This window comes from Haplochromis burtoni, unplaced genomic scaffold (genome assembly GCF_018398535.1).
Source record: "Haplochromis burtoni strain Fernald_Lab_line unplaced genomic scaffold, NCSU_Asbu1 Contig_623, whole genome shotgun sequence".
NCBI classification, from domain to species: Eukaryota; Metazoa; Chordata; class Actinopteri; order Cichliformes; family Cichlidae; genus Haplochromis; species Haplochromis burtoni.
In genome coordinates, this window is record NW_024582984.1 from 218809 (window position 1) to 242677 (window position 23869).

The 23869-nt window shown below is 39.1% G+C and overlaps 1 protein-coding gene across 4 annotated transcripts in view; it reads right to left on the minus strand.

The window, feature by feature from the left end:
- The window catches only part of gria4a (glutamate receptor, ionotropic, AMPA 4a), a 68442-nt gene that overhangs the window by 21416 nt on the left and 23157 nt on the right, over window positions 1-23869 (minus strand). For all 4 annotated transcript variants that reach the window (XM_014329784.2, XM_005948892.3, XM_014329786.2 and 1 more), the window contains exons 10-13: window positions 17594-17800; window positions 16142-16357; window positions 13299-13459; window positions 1588-1786 (exon numbers count right to left, since the gene is read on the minus strand). In XM_014329784.2, the coding sequence (XP_014185270.2) occupies window positions 1588-1786; window positions 13299-13459; window positions 16142-16357; window positions 17594-17800 (783 nt within the window). The remainder of the gene's footprint in view (window positions 1-1587; window positions 1787-13298; window positions 13460-16141; window positions 16358-17593; window positions 17801-23869) is intronic.

Genomic DNA, 23869 nt, shown 5'->3' on the forward strand with positions numbered 1-23869 from the left:
GCACACACAAGATAATTAATGGTGGTGGCGAATCCCCCTCAGCTGTGGGAGAGTAAATTGCTTTTTCACCCTCCACAGATTTCAGCCTGCTCGTTATGTTGATGATGCCAGAGCGACTAACAGAAGCACAAACTGCCTGCTACATTCTCCCCCCTTTCCTCCTTTGTCTCCAGACACAAATACCAGTGCACACATTCCTACAGAGCAGAACTGTTTATATACACATAACATGCACAGGAACAAAAACAAATCTTAATAATTGTGTGAAGCAAAAGGGAAAGAAAAAAAAATAGGATTGTGTGCATGTTCATGTGTGTCAACTATTAGCACTGACTGGAAGCCACATAGGTGAAGAGGTCAAAGGGTGAAGGTGTAATTGGGGCTTCTTTACCCCACTCTGCTACTCTTTCCACTTTCTTTTCATAGCAGCATATTCTATCCCACCGGTTATCCTTGACTTTACTTACCTTACTGCCTACTTTTATAATCATTATGGTTTTATTCCTTTATTTTGATTAACTGCTAAGGACTGTGGTAAAAAAAAAACATATTTTCACTGTAATCAACATTGCGTTTGAGAAAATCCAGCACAGATCTTTTGTTTTCTCATGTCCGGTGTAATCTTTTTAAATCTTACTGTGGGCTTTGATCAGGTTTTACACGCAAACTAACTGGAAACAGAAAGTCATCTCAGCTTACCATCACGTTTCAAGTCTCTCTCAAGTCGAGATCAGTACACGAAAGATCCTTTAATTTCGATTTTCTAGAATGTTGTAGATTGGTTTTCAAGTATGTGCTGCTTGAATTAGCCTAGGTAACCGAGGCACACTCATTATTCCCTACTAGCATACAAGTGATTAAAATTCTGCCACTAAAGTATTTTCTGAACAATATAATATTTTAAATAGTCATCTCTGTAAATTTGAATCTGCACTCAGTTGTCAGTTTATTAGCTATACCTTACTAATACCAGGTTGGACCCTCTTTTGCCTTCAAAAATGCTTTAATTCTTCGTGGCATCGATTCAACAAAGTGCTGAAAACTTTGATCTATACTGACGTGATAGCATCACACAGTTGCTGCTTTGTTGGGTGCACACCAATCAATCCCACAGGTGTTAGATTTAGATCTGATGATTGTGGAGGTTATTTTCAAGAAACCAGTTTGAGATGATCTGAAAAAATATCTCCCTCACTATTACACCACCACCACTGTTGATTCCATGATGGATCAGACCATTTTTCAATCTCTATTGTCCTATTTGGTGAGTCCATGTGAATTGTAGCCTCAGTTCCTCCTGTTCTTAGCTGACAGGAACAGCCTTATGTTGCAGTAGCTTCAAGTCTGGATATGTTGTGCACTGCACAGCTTGTCTGGTACAAACAGCAATGACACATTTAAAATCACTTAAATCACCTTTTCCACGCATTATGATGGCCTGTGTGGACTTCAGGAGCCTGTCCTGACCATCTCTACATATCTAAATGCACTGAAATGTTGCCATGTGATTGGCTGATTGCATATTTCCATTAACCTGAAAAGACTCAAGCAATCAAATAAAATGAACAGTGTGCGTTGAGTTCATACCCTGAAGAATTCTTTAGTGGAGCCTGAGTCCAGCGTCCCATAGGCTATCTCTGTCTGTTTGGCCAAGTCCTCTGCACTCTCTATCGGTGAAACCATCCTCTCCACAGTGAGGAATGCAGCCAAGTTGGCTGTGTAAGAGGAGATGATGATAAGAGTAAAGAACCACCACACACCTCCAACAATACGTCCAGATAGAGACCTGCAGAGAAGAGAGTGGGGAGTGAGGTAGGGAGAAAAAACAGAGAAAGAAGAGTGAGGTGTAAGAAAGGGAAAGATAAAGTCAATTTTTTTTACAAAGTGGCCAAGATGGCAAGATTAGGGAGATGAAAGAAAGCAAACACAGACGAGAAATCAGCAGATGGATGAAACGGAGATGGTTAAGGTAAAGACGACAGTGAAGGGATTAAAAAACGAGAGAGAGAAAGAAACACAATTACCGTTGCAGAGATATGCAACACAGAAAACTGTAGCTTCACAAAGCGTTCTGTGTGCATGACAAAACTGACAGTACCACCAAAGTAATTGTCTTTCAACCTGAAAACCAATTCAGCACTAACAGCAACCGAGGCTACATGAAACAGATAGCAATCGGGGCAAGCCAGCATCTCTCTCATCCTCTTTCCTTCTTTTCCTTTTCTCCATGCTTACGCTGTTTATCTCCCAATTGTGAGCAGGAGCATCAAAGTAAGTGGCAATTCATTTTTTTTTTTTTGCATGAACTTGTTTTCACTGAGTAAAAGGAAGGAAAGCAAGTGAGAGTGAACCTATTAGAGAAAGTCAGAGAAAAATACATGAAGGCCACACGATGTTTCCTTTTAAGTACCGCAGTCAGTAAAAGACCTTGAAATTCTAATGGGCAGAAACAGCAACAAGGAAAATAATAATACAGAAAAAAAAATCAAAAAAACAACTTCACTTCAGAGGAGTGAGAAACAAAGTGAAAATATTACTGGGCATACACTACAAGACATTCAGAAAGAAAGAAAAAATGCAGAAAATGATAAACCTGATAAATAACTTGAGCATGAAAGCAAATCATCAATTCTAATTCATCGCTTTTGCTTTTAAGAAGCACTTTAATATTATTATTTTTTAGGTAAAATTACACCAAAAAGAAATAAAACAACTGAAAGGTGCTATGATGAACTCCTGATTCAGGTGAAAATGATCTGTGAACAACTCCTACCACATTACAAATAATCATTTGATCCGTTGTTATCATAAAAACACTGATTACAGCCACTTAAACCTCGGGCGATAATCAGATCCTCTTGCATACAATCAGACAATGTGTTCCGATATTTACCGGACAGCCTGGTGATACCAACACTCTGATGTGAGAGCGGCGGCAGACAAATTATTTTTAGTCGGGTTTATTTGTAAGAAGTGTGAGCGGAAGAGAAAACGAGGAGCGAGAAAGTGGAGAGATGCATTGACGCCTGACTCGGCATAAATTGTCACCTTTTGGAGCAACTCTGCATTATGCTGCTCTTCAAAATCCATCGCACCTCTTAATCCACACACACGCAAACACACACAGACTTGATAGTGTTTGTCCTTGAGGCCTTGATCTGTTTGCTTGAAATAATGAACCTGGCATACACCGTGATGGATTCTCAGACGAAACTGTTGTTAGATATATTTTTATACTTATTAGGATACAACAGAAACTTTCTGTTTTTTTAACCATGTGACACTTTGATGTAATGTTTGTCTTTGAGCCCAGAAAAGGAAATACGCCGGTGACAGAGATTAGGAGGATGAAGAAGATGGCATGTTCAGAAGTTTCATAGATTTCACAGGATTTCTGTTAGTGGCAAAAAAGGAAAGAGGTGATCTGACTGGTTAGCTGGTGAACAATACCTTATTAATTCAACCTTGTGGAGTGACTCTGGATGAGTGGAAAAAGAAAGTGGTATAAAAGAAAAAATGACCGTGTAAGGAATCTGTTGAAGTTTAAGTTGCACCTTATTGATCACTGGGGAAATTTTGTCCTCTGTAACTGACCCATTATAATCACTGAGTGGCATTTGGCAGAGTGCACTGCTTATTTCCTTGGCTAGTGCTTCAGGCAGGACCAGTGACAAGAGAAGTGGCGTAAAACTTTACTGCAGTTCTGCATATCTTGTATTCATAAGCATTACATAAACTTTTAATAACCAATATACGCTCTAATGTATTTTTAAGGAGCATTTATTAATTCATTTGACAGCTCCTCTTGGGGCAACCGCAGGTGCTGGTATGAGCAGATACTGAATGACAATACACTGCAGCAAAACACATCTCTAACATAAAATATACGGGTTCCTCAAATTTATTACATCAAATTAAAGGCTCCGGCCTACAGCTTTCATAAATTAACACTGTTGATAATAACGAAAATCATTTTTGCAACGTATATGCAGGCTCTTTAATAGAAATTTTAAGCTAAAATATAACTACAATTTTCAGATTTACTATAACCTAAACCACGTTCTTGCCCTAAAGTAGTGCAAACAGCCACAGATGCAAGAGAGAAGAAGTAAAATAGTAATTGCCAAACATAGGATACAAACTGAAAATCGTCTGTTTGATATGTGTCGAAATCACTACCTCCTTCACTGAAAATGGACTCTTTATACCAGTTAAACTGACTTGTTTTCTGGAAGTGTAATTTCTCTTGCTGCTTCTGACCTGTAGAGGCACTAGACCAGCATGTAAGCAAGCACTCTTCCTTTTTTTTAAAGCAGATGTTAGTAGCATTCCTAATAACATGCAATCTTACTGTAGCGAACAAAATCTCTTTTTTTGTCCACCAACTCCTCCTACACGATCAGGAGTTGAGGAATCAAGACAATCGGGCACACTGGTTCATCACAGCCCACTGAAGGTTCTTATCAATATCACATGTTATGGCATCATCATGTGATCTAGCAATCACCTAACAGTGATCTAAAACCACAGTCTAAACCAGGGGTGGGCAATTCCAGGCCTCGAGGGCCGGTGTCCTGCAGGTTTTAAATCTCACCTTGGGTCAACACACCCGAATCAAATGATTCGTTCGTTACCAGGCCTCTGGAGAACTTCAGGACATGTTGAGGAGCTAATTTAGCCATTTAAATCAGCTGTGTTGGATCAAGGACACATCTAAAACCTGCAGGGACACCGGCCCTCGAGGCCTGGAGTTGCCCACCCCTGGTCTAAACAGTACTACAGTATGAACATGTACTAGGACCTAAAATGCATGTGTCATTAGATGAGAGACGAATAAGGTACGACGAGGACATATTTCTTCTTCTTTTTGCATTAGAATTGTCATCTTAAACTAAACACTGCATCCATCAACGCCAAGCAGCATTTCCAGCTGTAGTTGTTGACAGATGAATTTCCGAGGTCCATTATTTTATCAGCAGAATGCTCAATTCGAGCATTCAATCATTTTTCTAATTAATTTATTTACATTAAACCCATGAGGTTCTTTGAATAAATCATCCTCAGTGTTCATGAATCTAAAATGATCACATCTGATTCATTTTATTTCTAGATTAAAGGTTTCATAGGGGGGAAACAGAATGTTGGACCACAGTGCAGGACAGCCAGCAAAGTTAATCTGACATTATAGTAGAGTCTAATTTACTAATTTTTTTTCACTTTAATACCTTAACTTTGGCGTGTCATTTGCTGGGCTGAGACTGGGCTAGCATCTGCTGCAAACAATCTCCCTTTGTTCTGTTTACATTCAGACTAAACTTGATCTTAGCGAGGATTTTCTTTTTTTTAAAGTATGACGTGAGGGTTAAATGATAAAACCCGGCAATACAGTGAAGAGCCAGGGAAAGATGGGTTTCCCCATTTAAATAAGGCTCAGCGTTTAATGAAGTCCTACAAATCTGTAACATAAAGCAAAGTCGTTAAACCTCACAGTAAAGCTTCTCACACTAATTACAATACACTGGGAAGAGACACAGATTGTGCAGCCTTTCAGTGTGTTTAAGGCTGATTTACAATTATAGCTACTCCCATGCACAGTTTTCCTCTTGCTGAATGGGCTGTTAATACAGATGTGACAATGACAGAAACACTGTAAAAGTTAAACGGCTCACTGAGTCTGCACATGCGCTTTGGCACATTCTTTTATGCTATGTTGGGGGCGAGGTTACTGCTTTTATTCTGAAAATGAACTAAAAATGGTTCTGTATCTCAGGCAGCTTGATAGAAAACCATCTTATTGGAGAACACGTTTGCCCTCTGGCGCTTGATTTAGATGGAATCGTGTGTGACAATATGTGCAAGCAGGCATGTGTACAAATGTGCTTTCATGTGGACGTGTGGATGAATTCAGCTGTTCTCAGAGTGCATGCCAGTACACTCGGCTGATCTTTGACAGCAGTCTCTTTGATTCTTTTCGCGTCTGTGTGAGAGATGCTGCCTGTGTGTGCGGTTTCACAGTGTTGGTATGCAACAGGCGAATCATTCTATAGCTGGTCATGTATCATCTATGATAGCCAACAGATTGCCTCCCCAATCCAGTGTGTGAAAGATTAATGGCATGCTGTTCGTCTTCACTCCCTCTCACACGGACTCACACTGTCACCCGCAAACACTCGAATCCTTCTGAGCTATGCAATTTGTTTAACATCCAATACATCTGGATTTCATCGCCTGACAGAAGAGACTGCAATTTTGAGCTTCAGGTGTGCCCATAATATCTAGAGTGTGTTTTTATTTTTACTCCCATAAGACCAATTGAAGATCAGTGTCAGGCAGATCAGTTGAAAACTATAATCAATTACTCATTAAATGTTATTTCAGCAACAATTACAACGAGTCACCTCACTTGACTTCACTTTGATCAGTCAACATCAAAGATTCCTTTCAACACCTCCAAACCATCTAAAGCAAAGCTGTCTTCAAGTTACGGGAGGAAGCGAGACCAGTTTCATCAAATATCAAGTCTGCTGGCAGTGTGACTGATGTTTTAAGAAAGTGAAGCTTAAATGTTTGCTTTTGGCACAATAAAAGACAGAAAGGCTGAATAATGCAGGTGGGAGGCATAATATAATACAACCTTTCTCTTCTTTGTCTCTTCTTGCTTTCATCTTTTTCCGGGAACGACTAGAGGTGTGACATAAAGTAAATCGGCAAAATGATTGAAACGGGCTCAAAGACGCCGCAGCAGATGAAGGCAGAATAAAGGGCATCAAGGCGAACATGAAAAAAAAAAATCAAATTAATCGATTAAACAGTAGGTGCTGCAGGCAGGTAATGAACGGCATAATAGGAGACAATAAGAGGAACTATAAAAGTGAAGCAGAAAAGATCTGAGCTGCTTAGAGAGAGGAGCCTTGAAAAGACTGTTCATAAAATAAAAAGGATTACTTGTGAAATTCATAAACACGTCGTCTGTCAGCGTGACTGGGTTCTAATCAGTGACCTTGAGATTAATCATTAATTACTCAGTAGGCTTCGGTGTCCCAGTGCAGTTAGTTAGTCATGCCATTAGCTGGATCTGTTGCTACCATTAACTATTCAACACACCCACAGCCATTTGCTCAATGCACATGACACTCACAAACACACATTTATATGCAGCCACACACACTCAAGCGCACAACTGCCCAGACAGCAGCAGACACACTCGCACAGCCCCCCTCAATACACGTACACACAAGAGACGGAAGCTGTAATTTCATATGCTTATTGACAGAGACAGATCTAATCCCTGTGAGATGTTCACTGGCGATCCCTTTACCTCTTTCTTGCTTCCCTGCAGTCCCTCTTGGTCTTTCTTATTCTGAGAACAGACATTTCCACCATGATTTAATCTCTTTCTTTTATTTTTTTTAAGTCCCGCACTATCACCTAACCATCCATCACTTTGTTGCCACCCTTTATGTTATGACCAAGCCAATCGCCATCATTAGAAACCCAAAAGCCCGGGCTAAAAGATGACAGGCGGGTGGGGCTAATGCCCTATCAAGGTCACTCTGACAATGTGTTTGAGGGTGTATAAATATGTTCATGGCAGCCATTACCTTGTGCTTGACTGGAAAGGTGAAAGAAACACAAGTCGGTGCGTCGGTTGCGTGGGATGCTCAGATAAAGTAGTCAGTAGTGTCATAAACATGTAGACACGCCACCACACACGTGCACAGAAGTTTCCATTATATAAATGCCAACTACAAAAGTGAGCATCAAAGAAAAAAAGAGGTAGGGAGGCCATAGATGGACAGATAGATAGAGAGAAAGAGGGTAAGAAAGAAAGAAGAGAGCTGAATAGGAGTGTTGTTACACTGTGTCTCCTAGACTGCAGAGATGACTGCAGCACAGAGAGAGGGACCCACGCTGAATACCAATGGACTTACTATGGCAGCTCACTACAACATACACAGTCAATACACAGAGTATACGGAGTCAAACAACCAGTATCGACACATGGGTACAGATGTTCATAAATGTAATAAGACAAAACATAATGCGGGGCAGGAGAGATGCATAGTTCACCAAGCAAAAAAAAGAAACCATGCACTGGTAACAACCAACGAGGCAAACTGCAAAGCAGATGAACACAGACTGAAATGAACATATAGAAGAAACAGGAACGCATTCAACCAGTCAGAAAGAATATTTCTTCCTGCAGCGGCTGCCTCTTTTCCTTTATTCCCAACTCCACAGTAAATGTCAGCCTCGATATTCCGATCCCCGCTGACTGGCCAGGGACAATACAACTGGAAAGATGGAGGAAAGTGAGGATAAAGCCTGAGCAAAAAAATAGGCGTCCCATCGTCAGAGTAGACATATGGATGATGAAAAACGATGGAAAACAATAAAGAAATTAGATTCTTCAAAGACTTCAGCAAAATAATGTGCAGAGAAAATAAAGTAACTGTAGACATAACAGAATGAAGTACAGCATGTAAAGTCTGAAAGAAGACGTAGCTCCAGCAATGCTACCATAGTGTTTTTACCTACAGTGGACAATACTCAAAATTGAACTTTCTTCAGTTTTTCTGGTTGTTTTCAATTCATCATTTTTACATAACATATTTATCTGGAGCCACTGTGTCACAGAGAGGGTTACTTGCCCAAAGAAGTCATAAAGCTTAAAAAATAATGCATATATACATACTTTTTCAAATTTTGTTTATATACAGTCTCTTTGCCCATATGGAAAAGATATATATAAATCTTATAAAGTTTGTATCTGTCTTGCGTGAAACTTGTATGAAAAGCATATAAGTGTGAAAACAGATATAAGATCCCTTGAAAAATTATATAATGAAACTTGTATGTTTTGGATAGTTACTAAAACAATGTATGAAAGTAATGAGAAAGTGGCCACTTTCACGAGTAATCACATATAAGTTTTTACTATTTCTTTTCCGTATGGGTGGATTTGATCTCTCGTACAAACATAGCAAGAAATTCTGTTATGTTTGCCTTTATTATCATTTAGTTCATTCTGTTGTTTTTTGATATGGTTGAACAGCTAATAGAGGGAATGTGATACTGCATATAGATATCACGGTAACATACGCATAAGACATCCTTAAATTTGTAATAAAAGTAAAGATTATTGGATATTTTCAATACAAGGAAACTTGAAGGCATCTCGGCAAAAAAAAAAAAAAAAAGGGGGGGGGGGTACAGTCTGTGTTATGATAATACATAAATACCTTGTCTTCACTGTAGCTGTAGCACATTTCTGCTGTCAGGTGTGACTTGAGTTAGCATTATGATTCTGCCTGCTTGCAAAGGTGAACAAGGGAATGTGAGATTAAAGGAAATGAACTGAGGAGAAAGAAAAGTGATATGACATTATGATATGCAGGACACGTCTCCTTTTCTAAGGACATGATCTAGTATTTCTGCAGAGCACAGTGTCAAAGAGGCTCATCCATCACATGATTTTATGGCAAAAAGCCTGGTCGCCAGGCTTATTTCATTTTTTCATCAATGAGTCTGATGACTAATAAACTCTTTGACCGTGATTTCATGTGGAATAATGCTACTACATGAACACAACCTAAATTTAAAAGCTTTATAGTCACAGACACTGCTATCTAGCCAAATTGGCACATTAAAAACAGTAAAATTTGGCATCATTCAGCCGTGGCTCCCAATGACAAAAGAAATACTGGGAGAAAGATACGGGAGAGCACGTTAGGGCCACATGAAGAGAGATTAAGAGGGACAATAGCAAATTTCTCCTCCCCTTACTGAGACTCCTTTGCTATAATCAGCAGCCTTAGTGTTTGCTGTAAGAAAGGGGTGTGATGCTAATCACAGTGCAGGGATGCATGGTTTAGCACGAGATGCATAGGTTGGGCAAAAGATTGGGCAGACTGTAAAAGGTTTTTGATTATAAATAATCTCACCCACTCACTTTAAGCCCTTAACACCCACTGGCCAAAATATGAGTCCATTGAAAATTCTGCTGCTGTATTTTGAATGACATTGGTCCAATCTGAATGACATTTGCCAAACCGCAAAGCCTCATGATTCAGAGAACTTAAGTCTTTTACAGACACCATTGCTCTTATTTGTAAGCATGCAGCAATACATTGTCTCCCTTGACTCACTATATATAGCACGCTGTTTTCAGCAAGAGCCCATATAAAGCACCACATATATGGACAAAGCCATTGGGAACATTGAGTGCTATCTATTTAAACATGTGTGGTCAAGAGTTAATATACTTTTGTTTTCATTTGTGCTTCCATCATTAACCTCGCGCCTGTTCACTGAATGCTTTCACCTCTCCTTGGCTTCTTCTTTCTTATTAGAAAACACCAGGTATGTCCCCATATTGTCAATATTACAATTAAGAGATATGCATCTCCAAAGCTAATTTCTGTGTAAAAAAACAGGGGGTTGAAAACCAAATGCCATCAGAGTGGAGAAACACAGCAAATGTACCCGTCCTTGTGTATCTTGTGAGACTAAAATGTTGATACAGTGTAAATCAAAGTGCATTTACTTCATCAACTGTAACTGTAGGATGTGCTACTATGAGGAAGGATCTTAAGCCTAAATTGCCAAGATTTGTTTGAAAAATCCATAAGATAAACTAAACACATTTCTTACTGTAAGAATATAATCTGGCATTTGCGGCCGCTGTAATCCTGGCCTATGGAGACGTTGTGCTATATTGGAAGTGACAGGCTGTAGTGATTTATGTGACGAACACTGGCTTCATGTTAAGTATCACATTATTGATATGACAGCTGTAGCTTATACTCAGGACCTGCAAGTGACAGAAAGGTCCACATGTGTGTGTTGGACTGTTGTGAAACTGTACGCTGGCTGTTTTGTTCTTTTACATGCGTGTGTATAAGGAAAGCAAAGTCTGTAAAGTGTCTGTTTATTCGTGTGCACAACTTGTATGACCGTGCGCCTCTGAGTGGTTGTGCGCGCAGCCGATGTGAGTGTTTTCCATTTTGTGTGCTAAGGCTAGAATTGGCCTGTCAGTCACAGTAAAGTGGGGAGAAGAAGGAGACGACATGTGTCGGGAAGTGGAGAGAGAAAAGGAGAGCGTATGAAAGAGATGGATGCGAGAGCACAAGAGAAGGGCAGAGGAGCAAAAGAGGAGGAGGACGAAAGTGAAGTTTGGGGGGATGAAAAGAAACTTTTGTTCTTTTTTTGAAAGAGAAATGCAAATGGAGATGCAGCACAAATGTCTGAGCGATTCTTGATGTCAATTCATTTCAGAAACAGCAGAATAGTCCTTGAGAAGAAGAAAATAACGAATAATGATAAAGTTTGCCATATACCACTTTTCAAGATCTGTGATATGAAGTCCTTTGCAGGAGCAGCAAAGTAAAATGATTAGTGAGCAAAATAAAACAAGCACCAGAGACAATTGAAGTGCTGCAAAAGAAATAATTTAAGAAATAAAAAATGGTAACAGAATCTGAAACTCAGGTAAAATCAGGAAAAGCTTTCCTCTTTAAGTATATTTAAGTATAAGTATATCCATCCATCCATCCCTCGTTTATCCCAACCACCTTCTTCATCTCATCCAGAGGAACTGTCCCCAAGCCAGCTGAGAGACATAGTTTCCTGTGCATACTGTGGGCCCTCCACCGAGTATGCCCAGAACACCTTGCTTAGGGGAGGCCCAGGAGGCATCCTAATCAGATGCCCTAACCATCTCAACTTGCTCCTTCCGGCATGGGGGAGCAGCAGCTCTAGAATGACTAGATTTCTCACCCTTTCTCTAAGGCTGAGCCCAGCCATGCTTCAGAGAAAACCAATTTCTGCCCCATGGAATCATGATCTCCTTTGGTCATTACTCAGAGCTTGCGACTATAGTTAAGTGTAGCAATGTAGTTTTACACTTTGGTTTTACGCTCAGCTCACTTCACCACAATGGATTTGTGCAGCATCTGCATCAATGCAGATGCTGCACAAATCCGTTTGTCGACCTTCCGCTTCCTCACTTTGGAACAAAACCCCAGATACTTTAAGTCCTTTCCTGTCGAGAACCATAGGCTTGGATTTGGAGAAGCTAATTCTCATTCCCACTTTGAGCTGGAGGCCAGCAACTGATGAAGCCAACAGAACTATATCATCTGCAAAGAGCTGACACGAAATCCAGAAGTGACCCGGCTTGTTAGAAAACAGCAAAAGACTGCCTGTAAATTTCCCCTGCAGTGCATATTGTGACATTTAAGGTCATTGTTGCATCCCTGACCTCTTAGTACCAAATCAATACATATACACAGCACTCCAGGACTGGATCCACTCACTGGATCCCAGTATGGGTAATGGACCGTTGCTTGGGTTGCAGCATGTAGGATCTTCTAATTTGTGTTGATCTTACTGACTGGATTCTTTTCGATGTCTTGTGCTTGGAAGACTAAATCCATTAAGACATATTGCAGCTATAAAGATAATCTCCAAAAATGTAAGGAGAGTGTAACTCTCCCACAGGCAGATAAACGTCATATTTTAACGATTTCAGGTAACACGCAAAGGGTTGTAATGTCATGTTGCAGGTGGAATAATGTTCAGTTGAGCAATAACTTTATCTTCCTAAAGTGTGAAGCTTCCATTTCCATATACGTGTGAATGCTTACATAACAGTTTTTTTTATTGTTCTCCCAAACTCGACTGATCACACTATGTTTTTCTTGCGTTCATCACTCATCAGGCTTTGCTTTCATTTGTTTTAGTGTGAAGTGCTCCCTGCTGCTCCTTCTCTCCTTAGACTTGCTCCCTAAAGGTCTTGAGGATGCTGGCAATGAATATTTCACTAAACTGCATTCTCAGGTTATCAATAATAAAATGGCATATTCTTATAAATATTCTAAAAATATAGCTGGACTCTGCCTCTTCTGTGGTGCATTAAAGATTCATACACACCTAGCAAACTGCTAAATCTTCCACCATAACAGACCCACATGTACATCACCACTGGACTGTATGCAGGTGTTTTCTTCACACTTCTACGTTTTTGTGTTTGCATGTGTGTGCCTTAGTGTATCAGCCCAGCTCAGTTAAACCTAGAAAAGTGCTAAAAGAGGTGATTCACTTTGTCAACAGTCTGAATCACCACTGTCTAATACTACAGCACTCAAGCATTACAGACAGTTACACAGGCACACGTGCTCTCCCCAGCCCACACACTCACCCTGTACACAGCCTTAAATATGATCTCGCTCAGTCTGACGCACATGCAAACACAAATGCACTCTGTTTGTCTCTCACAGATCATTTCCCTCCCTCACCGTGGTGAGATGTCGCAGCCTTGTTGCATGAAGGCTCCCAGTGAGAACCACAGGGAGTTAAAGATGCCAAACTCATTTGGAGGTTGGTCAGTGGGGCCCTGCTCCGTGGCACCCTCCTCTGGTTCCTCGGCATGCCACTCATACGGACTGAAGCGACTCACCTAAGATAGCATATGCAGAAAAGTGGTTAGAAAATTTTAAAGAAAAAGAAGAGCTGAATAGGAACATTAAAATGAAAAATTGAAACATGTTAAGGACTTGAATATGCACACAAATGTTTTCATTTTAATTTCAAGAAAGACACTACAGGACTACCAAGGTCTGAAATGGTCAAAATCCCCTTTTTTAACCACATGGTAATGAGACACAGACAGCACTATCACCAATGTTATTATGCTCTTCCACAACATTAGAACACTAAAGGAATCACCAGAGATGTAAGTCAGCAATACCAGTGTATATAATCTATACTAAATATTGCGTATAAATATAATAGCAACAGAGTAAACTTGGACTTGACAAAGCTAAAAACAGTAGACATGGTGTGCAGCTAAATTACAGTACAGGTAGCTGGCTTGGCGTCATTTCCCTGCATTGCTCAGTAATAATAATAGTGTAGACAAAGCTACAGACCCATTTGAGGTAACACAGTTGTGTGGCAGTATTTTTGTGTGGCAGAAAAATACATGAGAAACATTGAAAAGGAAAGCAGCAAAATAAGGAAAAAATAGCTTTTTGGGCCATTGGTCATCAGAAAAGAACATTTGTGGTTGCAAGCTACATTCACAATTGTTGACTCTACAGTATATATCAGACAGCATTTTCTTGTTTCCAGTTTTCTACTTCATCACATGTGACTGTAAAGTACAAAAATGTATTAGGCTTTTTATTTATATAGAGGCAATGAATATTCTTTTGGCCTTAAATCAAACTTTGGCAAATACACAGTACTGTGTGATTTGATGGATCACGTTCCTCTATAGCTGGTGAAGTAATTTGACTGGCTAGTCAGTTAATATGTACACAAATAATTTTAACTCCAGAACTTTAGCAAGCTAAGGTTAACTGTAACCTGTAACTTTGTTACATGACTTTGGTTATAGTCATTTGATAACATTATCTGATTAGTTAGCTGTTATTTTCAAATTACTTCATGAGTAAGACAACCCCTGGGAGTATGTATGGGAGCTGGACTTACCAGAGTCTTAACTATGTTTTGCTAAAGTTTCACAAGTTGGCTAACCTTAACTTACCATCTCACTAACACTGTCATTACTGCCATATTTGAATCCAGATAATTTTTGTAACTTCTTTAATAATAATAATAATAATAGTAATAATAAACAAACAAACAAAAAGAATAAATAAAAACAAAAACCTTGATCCACTTTTAAAATCTGATGTCATTAGCTATTTCCAGGTGCAAATGCTGCTTGTAAAGCTTACAGTAAAGCTTGGTATCCAGTTATTCATGAATATGAGGCTTTACAAGGATTAGAAGTTAGCAAGCTAGTTTCCACCAAAAGATGACATTACATGTTCTGACTGTAGTATTTCTAAATAATGAAAACATACTCATAGCACTAGTAGCTCTACTGCTATAACATGGGATACGGACAAATATGGAAAACCAGAGCCATTGGGCTAGTAGACAAATAATATTGTCTTACCTGGTTGATAGCTACAGAGCTATGGTTAGGATAATATAAACACATTAGCACACGGAAGACATGATGGTTGATCCACAGCATGAGTTTAGTCAGTAATATGTTGCTGTGTGGTGAATCGCTCTTGCCTGGGAGCGATTCTTTTCTGAAATGTTCAAATGTTTGGTGACCAGGACACCATGAGCCCATGGGCTGAAGTGTACTCTGTGAATTTTTAATAAATTCATAATAATATAGTGCACAAGTAGTGCTAATAAAAAGATGCAGAGGCTGAGAATGAACACTGATTATGGGCTTGCAACATTACAGCAAAGCATGGTGGCCTCTATCAACTAAACAGCAGAAGTTTTTGTTGAAGTGTATTTTTGAAAATGATTATCAGCTATTAGTGGACTCCATTTCCTAGCAAGTAGCATTGCCTGGTCTTCATCACCTTTGGCACCTTTAAATTTTCAAGTTTCACCAGAGTTGTTTTCTTTTGTTGTTTAAGATCAGTCCACAGGTCACAGAGTTAGTTGGGTAGGGTTGCATTTTTTACGTTGTGCTATAATCTATTCACACAGAAGTTAATACAAAATGATAGAAATGTGTTTTCAGAGGCAAACTGAGCTAGCAAGCGGCGAGAGACATCTGTTTAACATCTCAGAACAGATAAAAGGAAAACCTTGGAGAGTGAATTTCTGATTTATATAAAAGAGGAAAAACAGTTTCCTTGAATATTCAGACAATCTGGTATCACAGGGCTTATGCTGATCTTGTGCATGCTGAAGTGGGCTGTCTTAAATATCTGACATTGAGCATCTAAATGTCTCACATACATCACTATTATGATATTTCTGTTCATAGAGGATGCCTCTAAGTATCCAATGGTTTCCTGCCTAGAAGCTGTCTTCAACACTGTAAATGCCATTTCAGCTGAGAGTGTAAAGGGAGTACTGTCATACTTCTTAAATTTTTAAATGCATTAGCTATTGAGGGCTAATCTATAAAACATAAAAAATATATACTCAGAGACATCAAGAGTCATGATGAGTTGTGTGGTAAAAAAGCACCTTACAATAAAAACTAACTTCTGTAGCTACTGTATGCGCTTTCATCCCTTAACCCAGTAACTTTTCTAGTCCAGTCCTGGGATCCAGCTCAAATTCTAACACCTAGTATGTAACAATAACTCACCAAAAACAGCACAACACTGACGCCAATGTAAGCGAACACTATGCACATCCAGATCTCGTAGGCCAGTGGGTCCAGGAAAGAGAAAACACCTGGTTTAGACTTCTGAGGCTTCTTGATCATGATTGAAATTCCCAGAGACATGAAAGGCTTAGAGAAGTCGATCACCTCCTCTCTCACCAGGGTGATGGTCAGTGGGGCCACAGCAATTTCTGCTTTCTGCAAAGGAGAGGGGTGGGGCTGAGATTTCACTTCACTCTCATGTTTTTACTGCAGTTAATTTGCAGCAACTGCATATAAAACAAACAAGCTATAATGAATAGAAACTGTCAATGAGCAAAGCAAAGGGGAACTGGACTCAAAGGTGAGAGAAGAAGTGGGAGAGCAGAGGGTTGAAAGAAATGCAGGCGGGTGATGGGATACCAGAACGACAGAGGAGTATTTCATACAGTAGACATGAAAGGCGGTGTGCATACAGACTTACACACATTTACAAAATCCAAAGAAAAGTCAGAAATCCCATTAATTCAGCACACAGACTGCTGAATGATTGCATGATTCTAAATGATAGCTACAGTGGTAAGTGAAACAACCTACGATAGCAGCGCATTGCTACAAAGAGTAAAGATGTTGCAACACAAGAAAAGTAAACAGCAAATATAAAAGAACGAGGACAGAAGTGATATGAAAAGAAAACAGAGAGGACAGGATATCAAATACCCACTCAACCTAATGCACAATAGAGAGACGGATAAAATAAATTACAGCAAAGACGCAGGGGGGGGGGGGGGGTAAAGTACAACAAAGAAAAGACAAAGACTACAAGTGCAGTACAGTATTTTCTATGTGTGGAAGAAGAGTTATCAGGACGGACTGTGAGTGTTTGATGCAAATCAAACCCGATTAGTCAATGTTCTGCTGTGTCACCTTCCAGATTCTGGAGGGTAATTAATTCTGTCGGTGTTCTGCTGCAACGTCTCCGCTTTCACTCTTCGTCAAATCGACGACTGACATTGTCTTGTGTGTGCAAATAAAGTTTGTATTCAGACAGCATTGTGAGATCTCAGACTGTGCCTGGGAGTATATGGCATAATTAACCAGCGTGGCAAAAATCTCAAGAAATAAGTGAACCTGCCGTGACATTACATCTCAGTGGGAAGCTAACTTGGCAACTATGGAGATGCAGAGCTTGTGAGAGTTGCTATACTGCAGGGAGTCATTTTGAGAATTTCTCGGTCATTGCATGATGTAATGTCTCTGCAGCTCATACGACCTCTGCAAAGATTATAGAAGTTTTTGCCAAAAGGCACTGAAGTGCACCATAACAGGATGTGATTTGTGATGCTGTTGTAATGTCATTGTGATTTCACTTAAACGCCATACTCTGATACTTAACAGAAAATCCAGAACAAAATTCAAAGCATTCCTTGCATGCTGCAATTTTTCCATCCTTACCCCGTACACAAGCTCGCCAACCATGCCATTCCATATCTTTGTCTCTGGATCCCTCGCTCCGTATTTCCCATCTGGTACAATGGAGATCTTGTATTTAATTCCGATGTGTTTGGCAATCTCAGAGGCAAGGTCCACACAGTATCCCTCATACTGGTCGTTGCCCTCATAAAGCTCCCAGTTCTTCTTCAGCATCACGTAAGGACCCTCCTACAAAACCAGCATAAGGGAAGAAGGACAGCTGTTTGGACGAACATGATGGCAGGAATTAAGAGGAACCAGTCTGCTTACGAACAATGCACCACGCATGAAACACATACAAAGAAAATTGATGTTATTCTTGTGAAAAATAGACATGTATATAGATTTTAAGGAGAAGCTTATATTGAACTTCTTTTTGTAAAAACAATCTTTGAGTAACAAATCTCTACAAGATATGAAAATAATGCAAAGCTACAGGATTGAATAAAAGACCAAAGAGCAAATCAGCTGAATTTTATAAACTACATACACATCACCCTAAGATATCTTAGCGTACATACAGGACCATGTCCATATAACCCACCATCACATTATCAGATTCACGTGTTAGTAACTGTGTAGTAACATAAAATCTCACACACAAACTACCTTGTTAGTAAAACACAGAAGCCAGAACTTGATAAAAAACGATAGTTGATAAAATGGGAAAATATCTATATATTACAGATGGTTTTTACAAGGTGAAGTTTTATATCTTGTTTTTCTAACTTGCAGCACTGTGTTATATGCCTTCGTCTACATGACTCCACAGGGACCCTCACCTGAATTAGTGCAACACTAATGCTGAGAAGAGAGAAATGTATGAGAGGGAAGAAAAATACAAAGAAGGAGAAGAAAAAGCAGAGGAGACTGGTGCTTTTAGGCGAAATGAATTCTGTGCATGCAGTTATCAAAGATGAAAGCGAAAAGAGTGAGTTTAATGTGAGGTGGTCGGTGTATTAGGAATAGCACAAATGCATCGCTGCACGTAGGATATCCACAGAGAAAAGAAACGCACACAGACGCAGAGAGTCTTTTGAGTGACAGTGCATCTATCAGAAGCAGTGAGTAATGGTATTATGCCTGAGGCAGCTTACCCTGTAATCCACATGAAACAAAGCCTATTAAAATGTTATCAAACCTGTTTTAATCAAAGACTAATCTCATCTGTTTAATCAAACAGGCCCGGTATAATACCCAACACGGCCGAGCTATGAAACAGTAAATGTGGACGATAAAACACATACAAAACGATAACATTTGAATTCTTCATTCGCGAAATTGATTCACACCAAACTCAAGTACAGTTTAATCAAGGAGAATTTTTATGCTGACATGAATCAAAGAGGTCAAATGAGCAATAAAGAACACAGATCTGGATGAAATCAATGGGAGAATCTTCAATCTGGGAAATTGAATTACATTCAGAAAAGGTCTAGCTCAAAGGAAGGCATGCAGAGGGATTAAAACCATCTCACAACAGGAGCTGAGCGATACAAACAAATCCTTCAAAGGGAAGCTGGATTTATAGATTGATCCTTATTCTCTTCAGCAAACAAAGAGCTTGAAATGAAACCATTTACTTGTGCACTTGTGTACGACTGAGGCGTAAAATGAGAAATTCTTCTCAGTGGGGGTATTTAATGACTTTGCATTTATCTAAATGTAAAGATGATTTATACTGCAGAAGAATTTCTGTCTTATATTATCTGATTCCTAATTTGGTTTATGAGTAAATATCTTGAAAATTAAAAGCATTCCCCACCGCCTCTGCTGGACATCCTGACACTGCTCACTGGATTGAGGATTACCATTCTGAAGACTCCAGTCTGGTATTTTGATTTTGGCCACCACCAAAATAAAATAAACCCAAAAAACATCAAGATAAAGTATTATCATTGTTATTTTAAGCATGTTCACAACCTGAAAAAGCTGCTAGGATAGCTGTAAACATTTCTTTTTCTAAAATATTTTTTTTTAAATGAGTTCATCATTTTTTTTAGTTTGCTTAGGACGTGCACGCCTTTTTGTTCTTCCACATAAACAAGGTAAAAAAAAAACATACAGAAAATAACACTACATTTAGACAATTCAAAAACAAATACACATTACAGAGGTGCTTTTTGCAAAAAAAAAAAAAAAAAAATTCTCCACTTTTCAGTAAAAGACTATTAAGAAAATCTGTTTCTTTTGAAGCCAAGCATTCAAATCAGTTCTTAATTTATGTTGAATATTAATGCTGAACATTTGCACTACCAAGACAATCATCGTCATCATCATTAAATACAAACATTTGCCCTTTGGTGCTCAGTTTCATAACATACAAAGAAAACAAAACATAAAAGAACAAAACATTTCTCCCAAAAATATGATTATCAGATACATTAGCAGCTTCCGGGGCACAAATTCCACAAACTATACATCAATCATGTGAAAAGCAAAGCAGTTTCATGTAAATGAAACAGATGCACAGAGCCATCACAATCGCATACCAGGGATAAAAAGTAAGAGGAAAGAGATAGTGTGAGGAAATCATCTTTTAAAGTACAAGTGCTTTGAACGCTGGAACCAGTTGTAATGCAGACAACTTGTACAAATATATATAAGGAAATAAGGAAACTCAAACGTATGTAATATTATAATCTGATTGATGTGGTTGCATGTTTAAAGCACTATCTATAACCTTAATAGTTTCCATTAACATATATGCGCTCAGAGCTAGACTGATACCACTCTAATTCTGTAAGTTAATTATGAAGCTGCAGCCATGAGACGGTTAGCTTAGCACAACTGTCCACTGGAATGAATGCAACCAAAGGATTAGCTGAAAAATACAACATACATCTCCTCAGTGATTTTTTAAAGCGGTCTTGAGCAATAGTTCTCCTGTTGCTCTCTACATCCATCCGTAAAACATGGTGGAGGTACTGTCGTGGTTTAGAGCAGCTTTTCAGCTAGTGGGGTTGGGGATCGTTTCAAAATGAATAATGAACACAAAAAGGTACCATCTGGTAAGCATCTGATTGGCAACAGTTTCATGTTTCAACATGACAGTGATCCCAAATATACTGCCAATGCAGTGAAAGCATACCTTGATAAAAAAACACACACAGTGGAACACTCTCAGTCAGGATTTAGCCTAAACAGAGCCTGGACCTCAACATAATTAAAGAAGTGTGGGATAATCTTGAACGAGAACAGAACAAAAAGGCAGCCAACATTCAAAGTGGAGCTTTGAATGTCATTCAAGAAGATTGGAGAACTACAGTTCAGCTAAGAGAGTTCAGACTGTGTTGAACGTTTAAGGAGTCATACCTTTCAAGCTTGTTAGAATTGTAACAAGCTATTTATTTATTTATATATCTCTATTTCCATGTATCTTTGCACATGTTTCAATAAACTGCTACACCTATTTCCCATTTTCATTTTGAATAAACCACTCTATTCCTATTTTTGGAGCTTAATTTGAATTTGAGATTGTTTCTGATATAATTGGTTTAAGGTTTATGTAATAATCAACTTAAAATCATATCCACAAGTATTCGTGCACATGCTGTAGTGTCAAATGGAGAGCAGCATTATTGTCCAAATCAAACTCTTGGCAGTTGGCAAATGGAAATATCTTCTAATGCATATTTATTTATTTTATTTATTTTTATTGTCAGCTTTATAGTGAATTCTATGAATCCAATCCTGTCACGTCCAAACAACTTTCTTTGCTGACCCTGAAATGGAAGCGCCTTATCAGGTCCCTTCCTTAAAAAAATAACCTTGAGCGCTTGTTTGCTTCATCTTTAATCACTGATTCTCAGCGGGAATCTTTTAGTCAGCTTGTGTTAAGGAGAATGCAGCCATCTCAATTACAAGGTCAAATGCTTGAAGTCTGACAAGTCTACTTTGCTGAGTTAATTTAGTTTTATGTAAGCCGATACACACGAAAGGATATACTATATGTATGGACACACACATTTTAGTTGAAGCTCTGGCAAAAGTGGCAGTGTATCACTTTAATGCCTCCTTAAGGTTTGTTATCAGTTTGCTCCAGACACTTTTGTCTTGCTGTGAGTGAGTGAGTTTGTGTGTGTACAAGATGTTAGCGCATGTATTTACTGCTGGGAAAAAGCATCATGTTTGGGTGTTGCCTAATGTGGCATCATGAGTTAGTGCAAGGAATGGGAGGGGAGAAGAGAGGAAGAAATAAGAATCAGGAGGTTGAAAGGAAAGAAGGATGGTAATGGAAACGAGACTAGCAGGATGAGAGGGATGCAGGGCGTTTTGGCTGTAAGAAACTACAGAAGAAAGATGAGGGAGGAGATCAGAATACAAACAGTGATCGCTACAAGGAGAATAGACGATAGAAACAGCAAGGGGGAAAGTGTGAAGGAGAGATTAAGAGAAAGAGAGAATGTGACAAAAAAAGAAAAATGGAGAAGAAGCGAGGGAGCAAGCAAAGAAGGGAAAGGGGTGTGTGAGAGAGGGAGAACAGCTTTGTAGAAGCAAATGGTTGGGGCTGATAAGACATGAAACACTTCACTCTGGTGCCAAAAAGGCAGAAATGACTTGCTATGTAAGCCAGTCAGCTAGCCTGGTGAGAAGACGAACCCCAATGCAATGGACAGTCAACTTAACTGTCCAGTCATTCATTCACTCCCCCTCAACCCCCCAACTGGATTACAGCATTTTAAAAGCCAGATTTTTACATAGCAAGAGACATCTCACCAGCCTGCGAGCTATCCGTTCACATGACCAGAGAAGCAAGGCAGGCAGTGAGTCACAGCCTTTGTCAGTTACTTGGTCAGGCAGTCCATTTATTAAGCAATTACTGCAATCACAGTACATAATCATCTATCCGGTCACATATTTGGCCAGTTGGTCAGTGCGATTAACTCCCAGCTATTTAGCCATAAAGAAAGCAGGGCAGTTCAGCAGTTAATAAGATTATTTGAGCAGCCAACCAATGACCAGAAGACGAAGACTGCCAGTCCTTCAAGTCCTCTTCAGTAACAGTCAGTCAGCTTGTCTGTCAACATATGAATCAGTCAGACAACTAATTAGACATCAAGGCAGACTAAGTCTAACCAACCAGCTGTGCACAATCCTTTTGGTTCGTTAAAGATTTGGTTTTATTTTTTCAATAACAATATTTTTTAGCTTTTGCCTTTTCTTTCTTTTAAGATTAGAATTGTTTAACTTAAAATCTAACTAATATAAAGTCAGATATATTGCACTACTATGATTATAAAGCAGGGGCATAAATAAGACACAGTCATGTCCTCATGGGTGTATCTGGAATAGAGTTAAGGACTCTTTAATAATGACCATAGGCAACACATCTAACAATCTGCCCTCATCTTTGCTCTGAGATCTGTGAGGGCTTTGTAGATGCACATGTATTCATGTGTTTGTGTAACTGGGTTTCTAATTAATGTTTACTTTAGCATTTGGGTCTTGAGGATGTCAGCAATATTTCCATTTTCGTGTAGGGTCAGCTTTGGAGTATTTTCTGGGATAGTTTTTAAAAAATGCTATTCTTTTACATGTAGAGTACACAAATGATCACAGTGTCACTGTGGAAGTAAGATTAAATACATAGAGAGACATGGAAAATAGCACTGTCTCATACAAATGCCCAACAAGTCACCTAAAATTATGAGAACAGGTTTACTTTACCCTTTTATTTTGATGAAGAGATAAAAAAAAACAAAACCTATCAGATGAGCTCAAATACACTAAAGGAAAGTTGACTGAGTAGGCATGACTGAATAGATTTACAGAGAGACACAGCATAGAGATGAAGACAGAGGAGAGAAAGGTGAGTGCTTAAAAAAAATGCCGGACTGACAGTGAAGACCTGTCACTCTCCACCTACATCTTCTCTTAAAAAAAAAAACAAGTAAAAAATAAAATCGAAATCTGATTAAGGCAAATTCTTCTGCAGGCAGTGTAACAGAGAGGACGGTGGTAGCTGTGTTGTCCTCAAAAAGAGAAGAATCTAAATTAACAGTGTTGTCCCACAGTCCGGTGACTTGTGCGACCAAATGTCAAACCTTGACAGACGCTGCAGAATCCATTGCAGAGCTTTCATCTGGTGTAGCTTTGTTACGAGAGGAAGACAGGAGCACAATGAGCAAGTCAGCCCAAAACCTCACAGGGCCATGATTCTCCTTCTCGCCTCTTCTCTGTGCCGTTATTTCTTAGCCATCTTCATCTAAGCAAATATATGATGTCAGAACCAAATAATTAAAAAAAAATGTTATA